Source organism: Alosa pseudoharengus, unplaced genomic scaffold, assembly GCF_046254945.1.
Source record: "Alosa pseudoharengus isolate Yale_2024_CS ecotype anadromous, Long Island Sound unplaced genomic scaffold, YU_APseudo_1.1 YU_APseudo_1.1_scf_5, whole genome shotgun sequence".
NCBI classification, from domain to species: Eukaryota; Metazoa; Chordata; class Actinopteri; order Clupeiformes; family Clupeidae; genus Alosa; species Alosa pseudoharengus.
The window spans coordinates 28836347-28845768 of record NW_027468837.1 but is presented as its reverse complement, the minus strand read 5'-3'; the positions used below and the strand labels follow the sequence as shown (position 1 = coordinate 28845768).

The 9422-nt window shown below is 44.1% G+C and overlaps 1 protein-coding gene across 1 annotated transcript; it reads left to right on the top strand.

Annotated features, from left to right (window-relative positions):
- Positions 1–1828: 1828 nt before the first annotated feature.
- Positions 1829–9140, top strand: csrp1b (cysteine and glycine-rich protein 1b). The gene is made up of 6 exons (XM_076268104.1): positions 1829–2068; positions 2964–3073; positions 6910–7078; positions 7173–7302; positions 7529–7622; positions 7972–9140. Exons 2-6 carry the CDS (start codon positions 2965–2967, stop codon positions 8046–8048), a joined length of 579 nt encoding a protein of 192 aa, XP_076124219.1. The 5' UTR covers positions 1829–2068; position 2964; the 3' UTR covers positions 8049–9140.
- Positions 9141–9422: the final 282 nt, after the last annotated feature.

Sequence of the window (9422 nt, the reverse complement as noted above, 5' to 3'; positions counted from 1 at the left end):
GTGCTACTGAATCAAGGGTTGAGCGTAATGAGTTCATCACATTATCAGTTAACAAGTCGACCTCGGCTGGATTAAGGAATGGGCCTTCTGATAGGCCTACTACATGAGTCCGGAATGGGGCAAGCGTAAGCGAAATTTTTTCTAGAAAGTCTGCATTAGTTTTTTCAGATAAGCCGCGGCTGTAGTATTCAGCCGCGGCTGTAGTATTCAGCTAAATTGGGTACTGCATGTTGTAATGTCATTGTAAAAGTAATTAGACTTCTATAGTCTTTGACTGGACATGGGTGAGAGCCGCGTTGCCGAGTCAGCTGACAGGAAGCTTGCTACAATGTCAGGATCTGTAATGTCCTTTCTCAGCTTGGTCATTGCCTTTTAGTTCTGAATCACCATCTGTTTGTAAGCGTCAGAAGTATTTTGATATGAGCTTCTCTGTACAGCTACTATTGATCCTCTTACTCCATATAGTATCTTGTCTGTGTAGCAGGCAGGGCTGTTGTGTCCCATATCTATAGAGAGCCAGCGATCCACCCCCAGCTCTCCCTTGATTGGGCCGAATATGGGCAAGTTCAATCACAGAGTCGTCTACATTTTTGGACCACAAAGTGGTGGATGACTCCATATGATTATCATTCCCATCGTCAGCTTGTTGCAGTTAAATGTCATCTCTGTTGCCTGTGAGAAGAACCGCTGCCTGTCACAGATCTGGGCCGGGTCAGGGTCAGGTCCAGCTGGGTTCTGAGCTCTTATTTCATACGGTTAGCATTAGCTGCATAGGCTGCTCTGTGCCTCTGAAGAGAGAAGAGGTGGAATCGTCCAGGGAAACACGCAAGGAGCGCTAATCGCAGCACACACCTTGTAAGGAAGCAGAGCAAACAGAAGCCTCCCTCTGACTATGGGCCAGCTTACAGACACTGCTCTCTCTCTTTCTTTCTGAAGGGCTTTAAAAGTTACAACAGGTAACATGGGGTATATATATATATATATATATATATATATATATATAGAGAGAGAGAGAGAGAGAGAGAGAGAGAGAGAGAGAGAGAGAGAGAGAGAGAGAGAGAGAGAGAGAGAGAGAGAGAGAGAGAGAGAGAGAGAGAGAGAGAGAGAGAGAGAGAGAGAGAGAGAGAGAGAGAGAGAGAGAGAGAGAGAGAGAGAGAGAGAGAGAGAGAGAGAGATGTGAGTAGGCCTACCCTAAACATACTGGAGACCTATCTTTATAAATACATGCACTTTTTAACGGCAAAGCACTTTGGTGCAACTCCTGTTGTTTTTAAATGCACTAAGTGTGATTTGACTATGGTGACCGATGGTGAACAAATGAATGAATGAGCAGTCGGTCACCTGCGACTGAGAAGTAGATCCATAATCCTTGCTGACATGCAGGCTGCGTAGTCTTAACCGGACTCAAGGACACTGGGTTAGTACACTGTCTGGGTCCTGAGTGAATCTAGCCTCTCTGTCCTGTGGTAGTGGCGTAACGCTGTAATGATGTGTGTTATGTGTAAGAGAGCACAGATAACAGTGCTATGGGCAAGAGTATTTATCATAAATCTTCTAGTACAGCCCAAACGTAATGTCTGGACAAATGTATACAGCATCTATCTGTTCTGCCAGCTTTGCTTTCAAACCCTCCTTCCAAACTTTCCATTCTTTTTTCTCTCCTCTGTTTGCCACTCCTTTCCTTTCCTTTTCTCTCCTCCACTCCCCTCCCTTCCCTTTTCCTCTCTCCTCTCCTAACCTCTGCTCTCCTCCACGTCTCTCTCTCTCTTTGTCTCTCCTTCTCTCTCTCTGTCTGTCTCTATGTCTGTCTGTCTGTCTGTCTCCAACTCTCCTCTCACTTTCTCACTCTTGCTCTCTCTCCTCTCTTAACCTCTGTACTCCTCCTGTCCTGTCTCTACCTCCTCTCTCTCTCTCTCTCTCTCTCTCTCTCTCTCTCTCTCTCCCTCCATCTCTGACTCCTCCCTCAGGCATATTAAACTCACGGCTCTACTGAAGGGACTGGATCTCCCGAGAGCCTCTGGAGCAGTGCTGCATCTTGACCAGTACACACACTTGACCAGCCGAGCAGGTAAGAGTTAGAATATGCAATGACAAATTCACTCAGACAGAGTTGATATGTGTGCTTCAGTATGACCATTTGGTCTCACTCAACTGAGTGTTGTGAATAGTTACAAACTGTTTCAAAAGTTGTTACTCTAACTTGTGAAACGCTAAATGGTTTTAATCTGCAGCGTTTGTTCACTGTTGTTTTAATATACAGCAAAGTTGAATTTACTTTTGAGTATTTAGAACATAGTTTCTGATGCCAGCTATTCTGGAGATAGCTATGAATTTAATGTAAGTGAGGAGATGTTTACCATTACAGTAGATTTGAACGGTTTGGACAGTGAAATTGGAATGATTATATTGGTTGGTTGTATGTCTGCTTTCTGAGAATTGCAGTGGGGTCGGAGCTTTTGAACAGCATTTGATCTAGGATGACTCCTCAACTGACAATAGAAATGTTAAATGTTCTGCCACAGCAACTGTATTCATGATAAATAATAATAATAATAATAATAATAATAAAAACAAAATGAATCTGTAAAGGGTAGGATCATCTTAGTGTTTTGAATCTCATCCTAACATCATGGATGGAACTGCTGAGATAGAGTGTATGATTATTGCATACAATCCTGTCTCTGTTTTCACCATAAAACACCTCAAGGCCAGCATTTCCTGTTTACCCTCATTATGTAATCCTCTAAGTGTTTAATTTGAGTAGCAGGCAAACCGGCTGGAGAGTTGGAGGTCCACTCAGCTCATATACCGTGTTTTTCTGCGGGATTACGTCGGTGCTCCCAGAACTGTGTGTGATGTTTTCCAGTAATGTGTATGTGTAACTCCCTGTTATGTTTGTGTGGCGCTCCCTGTGGTGATGATATTGTGTGTGTGTGTGTGTGTTGTTCCCTGTGCCTGAACAGGATGCCTTTCGGTGGAGGAAACCTGTGTGGCTGCTGCCATAAGGCTGTCTACTTCGCTGAGGAGATACAGTGTGAGGGGAAGAGTTTCCACAAGTCCTGCTTCCTGTGCAGTGAGTCCATTTCTACCTCAAGATCACACTGAACTCTGTGCTGAATGCTGTTCATTAGTATATAAGTCACATCTCCTCCTGGGCCCCACGCCCTCCACCCTACATAGGACTGCTGCTATAAAAGGGTCGTCAGTTAAAGATCGTCCTGAAGTCATCCACCTTTAGCAAGTCTGCTGGGAAAGTTCAGTTAAAACATTTCTTGAACTCCACTGATTCCATCTTCCAGCCTCTGGCTGGAATAGTTCTGGGTGATATACAGCATGATCATTATTCTATATCGGAAGGATTCTTCATAACGCAAGTCGGAGTTTTTTGCACAGTTCACACAGTAGTTGCGCATCACACTAGCCGAAGCACATCGGCCAGTGAGCCACATTCTTTTGAGGCCATTAATAAGAGCAGAGAACAGACAGTGGGAAATGGTGTTCCGGGACACACAATGAAAAGCAAGGTCATGGCCACCGGAGGAACAGTAGGGCAAGAGGCCGATTTAACAACGTCCTGTCCAAGCACACTGAACCTTACACGACTAGGTCACACAGCTGTGTGTGTGTTCGTGTGTCGGACCGATAGGTGGAATGGGCTAGCCATACTGTAAGCAGTTTCCTCCCAGAGTTCGGCCACATTTGAACCGGATTTGAGTTGCTTCTGGGCCAGGTCCGGCGCAGTGCTGGCGGCTGTCTGCTTTGTTCCACAGAGGAAGTGACAGACCAGATGGAAAAATAGGCTGTCGGGCGCGGAGAGAGGGAGAGTAGGGGAAGCTGGCAGCAGATGCTGAAAGCGACATCACATACTTCTCTACAGTTGTTCCATTACACAGTGGGATGGGATGAAAGGCGAGGCACAGCTCTGGAAAGGTGTTGGCCATTTCAAAACTTTTATGTAAACTTTGTGTTGCGAGTTTTAGTTTGTTTCTTTTTTTACCTCAGAACGCACTACAGCTAGGCAATCCATCATTAATGGACCTGCAGTTCAGGAATGGAATGCTGAATATTCCTCTCTACTAAACTAAGGGAGCTGAGCGTTTGCAGTTCAGCGTTTCGCTTCCCGCGGCGTCCTGCCCTTATTAGGAGAGCCTGTCCTGGTCTGCCTTATAAGGCGCCGTAGGAGTGGGAGATGGGCGAGAGAGTGAGTGAGGGACTGAGCGGGCTGCTGGGGACTACTGATGCGTACTAATGGGTGTTTATACGCAGAGAACAGAAGCACTGCTGCTGGAATGGGATGAGCTCATCAGCGTGCGCCAGGGAGGAGGCTCTGCCTTGCTCTACTGAGAGAGAGAGACAGGGGCCTGAAATACTAACGAGATGATGCCGCGACGGCTCCTCTCTCTCCCCCATGTAAACAAACATTGGCCAGCCCTGCTCTGTCCTATAGAGTGACGTCATGTCTCTGGTCTGTCTCAGTGGCTGCTTTTTGTTATGATAAGAATGTGTGTTTGTGGCTTGACTCCAGCACAGAACTCTCACTCAATCATCTTTTTCAAACAAGCAATTAAAGTCATTACTGACAGAAGACTGTGTAGAAGGTGGTTTGCACATAGGGGAAATAAAAGAGGGGGTAGGCTTTAGTTTGTGGATTCAATAGAGAATCCAGAGTCTCTGCCAATTATCATTTTCTGACTAAAATACAAAGCAGCTCATTTTGTAACACCACAATGATGTTCATTAAGACAGCCATGAAGTGCCCCCAAAAGAGTGCTACATCAAATTTCACAATCCGAGACAAACGTTTTATGGTTTCCAAAAGAAAAAAAGCACATAGTTAATTTTCCATGAGTTTAGCCAACTGAAGCTATTACCGACCATGTCTAGGGGACAGAACTAGGGGGGAGGGAGGTGTACCACTGCATTCATTAGTCTTCATTAAAACATTCCATTCACTACTGCTTAAACTCACAAACGCACATATTTTGCTGAATAACTATAAGTCATAGGAGCATGGCTTTACATATCATACAGTCACAGTGCAATCTCATGAAAGTTATGTATTTTACCTCTGTGAGTGTTGCCAACTTCCCTTTAACTTTATTTAATTCCCGGAAAGGTCATTGAGGGAAGCCCTCATTTACAATGAAGCTGAGATTACATGGATTACAAGTTATTACATACTGTAATAGAGGAAGAGGAAGGTACATTATACATTAAATAGATAAATACCAAAATAAAATAGATCAAATAGTTAAAATAAATCAATGAATAAAATAAGATACAATGAAATAAAAAAACAATAAAACAACAATAAAATAAATTTAGTTAAAACACAAGATGGTGATGGAAGGTTTATGATGACCTTGGAGTCCTTGTCCTTGAAGTCCATTGGAGACTATTCCGGAAGGTGGGGACATTATAATAAAAGGTAGACTTTCCAAGTTCAGTACAGACACAGGGAACATGAAGTGTTAAAAGATAATTTAGCCAGGTCTGGTAGGGGCCAGCCCTCCACTGAAGCCTACTTGAAATGTATGGAGTAAGACACCCTAAAATGCCTTTGTAAATCCTATCAGCCTGGGATGACCAGTCCACTCTCTTGCACAGAGAACAGTGGTGGGTCCTATGCCCGTCTCTGGAGATGAAAGAGAGTGCAGAGTGGTAGACAGTATCTGTCAACCTATGTAGCCAATAAAACCCAAATATATTTCTAATTCGGGTTCTGATTGTGAAATATCTTCAGTGTTTGGAATATGTGAGATACTTTTATAACTATGACCCTGTTTACATTTGTTTCTCGTCTTGGGTGATTCGATCACAAGCGGTCAGTTCTAAATTCAAGTGTAAAGAATCACTAAGACAACGGTGAATTGTCATACCTCAAACCACTTGCCAGGGTGGTCTGAGACGCATTTGACCACACATCTTTTGTGGTGTAAACCACAGATATATATACAGTATGTGTATATATATATATATATATCTGGTGTAAACGCTAATGCGTTCTGATGCGTCCCGGACAACAGGAGTTCTAATGACTATGATGTTAGCAATAGCGAAATCTAAACACAGCTCAGCTCAGCAAAGGCTCTACACCTTGAATACATAAGTAAACCGCAGTGTGTCTCGGCTCAGCTAGCCACCCAAGACGCCCTCTAAAACGAATGTAAACAGGCCCAATATATTTATTTATTCACCAGGCTGGTAAAGGCCTTTGTGTCTAATCCTAACATTCTGAATTAGCCCATTCATAGCCATGCTGTCTGTTTCCTCTCTGCCCTGTGCTGTTGTCTTCCTTGGGTTCTGTCTTTGTTCAAATGCCATAGTGTAGGCCATGGTGTGCTTTTCCAGGGTGCCTGGACTCATTAATTTCATTATTTCCTTAATTAAATGACTAATGAGCATTTGGAATGTTGTTGATGCTGCATTGGTCTTAGAGAAATTTGATGTTAATTTTAGAGATTATTTATGTTAAAGGGCAAAGGTTTCCTTTATTTAGTCATGGGTTTGTGTTTATATGTTTGTATGAACTGTGTGTGCTTTATGCAGTTGTGCAACACTGCAACACAGAAAACAACAGAAAACAACAAAGAAGACATGTCCCTTTAAACAACAACATGCAAACAACAACATGTTTGTATGTTTAAATGGTAACATGTTCTATATGTTTAAATGGTAACATGTTCTATATGTTTAAATGGTAACATGTTTTATATGTTTAAATGGTAACATGTTTTATATGTTTAAATGGTAACATGTTCTATATGTTTAAATGGTAACATGTTCTATATGTTTAAATGGTAACATGTTTTATATGTTTAAATGGTAACATGTTCTATATGTTTAAATGGTAACATGTTTTATATGTTTAAATGGTAACCTTGTCCCTCTTATTGCCTCTCTGTCCAGTGGCCTGTAAAAAGAACCTGGACAGCACAACAGTTGCTGTCCATGGGGATGAGATTTACTGCAAGTCCTGCTATGGCAAGAAGTATGGGCCAAAAGGCTACGGCTTTGGTGGTGGAGCAGGAACCCTGAGTATGGATACCGGTGAACACCTGGGAATCAGACCAGAAGGGTACAAACTGACCGTCCTCAACTCAATATGATTTTGTGTGCAAAGGGAGAGCTCATACACACACTTTCTCTCACACTTTTTTTTCCCCCCACAGGCAAACTGCTCATCGCCCAACCAACAACCCCAACGCCTCCAAGTTTGCCCAGAAGTTCGGCAGCTCAGATGTTTGTCCGCGTTGCGGGACGGCCGTGTACGCGGCAGAGAAGGTCGTGGGGGGAGGAAACGTGAGTCCCACTGTTCTCAGATCAGTTGTCTTGAACACACCATTGAGTCCTCGGCAGCACACATCTACTGACTTCTATAATGTCCATTGGCGTCTGTGATGGCCGTCATCCATTGACTGTGTGTGTGTGTGTGTTTGTGTGTGTGTGTGTGTGTGTGTGTGTGTGTGTGTGTGTGTGTGTGTGTGTGTGTGTGTGTGTGTGTGTGTGTGTGTGTGTCCTTCTGCAGTCCTGGCATAAGAGCTGCTTCAGGTGTGCTAAGTGTGGTAAAGGCCTGGAGTCAACAACACTGGCGGACAAAGATGGAGAAATCTACTGTAAAGGTAGCAGCACCCTGAAGAGCAGTATAACACATTGTTCAGCATATGGTATGGCATGGTTGTGTCATATTGGAGGCTTCAGGCAGTGTTTTTGTTTTCATGAGCTTATAGCTCGTAAAACTACCTGCATGCAAAGCCTGAGCTAACCCTGGATGCTAGATTAGGGAGTGCAGGTCAGGATAACATGGTATTACGTGTCATGCAATAAAGGCTAAAAGATGCTGCCATATAAAAACTTCAAAGCATAGTATTAGCGACAGGCAGCCAATGGTTTCAGGCTGATTTTCTAAGAATCTGTCAATCTGTGTTTGATGAGCTGGAGCGTTGACATGAATCATCTTTGTTCCCCCAGCGTGCTATGCCAAGAATTTCGGGCCAAAGGGCTTTGGCTTTGGCCAGGGTGCCGGTGCCCTGGCACATGCCCAGTAGGACCCATGCCATGCCATGCCACTGGTGCCCATCCCATGCGGTCGTGTGTTCCTGACCCAGATGTCTCCCACCCTCGTGTGTGAAGATGTGTATATGGCACCTCACCCCTCCATTGGCCGCAATACCACACGCCCTGCGTACACTCCCCAAAGGCTTACACTCCTGAAGGCTTAAAGTCCTGTTTCCTTACATACACACACACACACACACACACACAGACACACACACACAGACACACACACACAGACACACACACACAAACACACACACATAAACACGTCTAGAACTGGCTCTGGATCAGAGAGAAAGAACCCAGATGCAAGACCTCTACCCCATCACTAGCAGCATCTAACTGTGAACTGCATCATGCCCTGATTCCCAACTCCATTCAGTTAACCATTTTTGGTAGGACAGGACTGTTCAACTCAATTGAATTTTGAATGCCACCAGTAACAATTGAAATGGTCTGTCTGAAGAGCCCAGAGTTTGAATCCAAATTAATTTCACCCGAACATGGCCAATCACGATCACATTTCCTTTCAGCAGTCAGCTCATATCCAGCAGGCCACCGTAGTTTCAGGTGCCACACAATTCACTGGCTGAACATCAGACAAAGTCTTATCCTTTATTATTTGACTCCCTTATCACACTGTGTCACAGATATGCAACGTTTTTCTCTTTGCTGTGGAGCCTGGTCACCTCCATCTGTGTGTGCCTGAAAGGCTCTTTGTGTGGAAGCCTGCTTTCGGTGTTTACTTAGCTGAGCGGCGTATCGGTCAGCTCCTCAGTGAAAGACACACACAGTGCAGAGGCGCCGGCTGCAATGACCGAGACTCAAAAGCATCAAAGTCTCTTTGATTTTCAGTAAATAAGAAATGTTCAAGTCTTACATGCTTTAGGCAGTGTTCTTTAAGTTACAGCGGGACAAGACGCTTCAAGAGAAATGAATATCTGTTGCACTGCTGTTGTTTCAGTAAACAATATTGTTTTATTATGATTAATATTATTCCATCTTTTTTTTTTGTCTCTCTGTGCTTGGTTGGCATGACTGTTTGCTTTGGTCAGTGAGATAAATGCATCTTGTCATCCTAAGACTGTCTGAGATCATTCTTGTCTCTACCACGACACAAACCCAGCCAAGCGCCCTGACACACACAGTGGAGACTGTGTCCCTGACAATGAGGATCTGTCTCTGCCGGCCTCAAGGATCATCTCCGGGGTGGGCTGGGACAGGGGTTGTTTGGGGACAGAGGGACATGGGCTCATAGTGATGACATCACAGCACATCTTCTCACAAACGATGATAACATGAAGTTGGCAGACTACAGGCGGTGGTAGTGTAGTGGTTAAGGAGCTGGGCTAGCGTGCAGTATA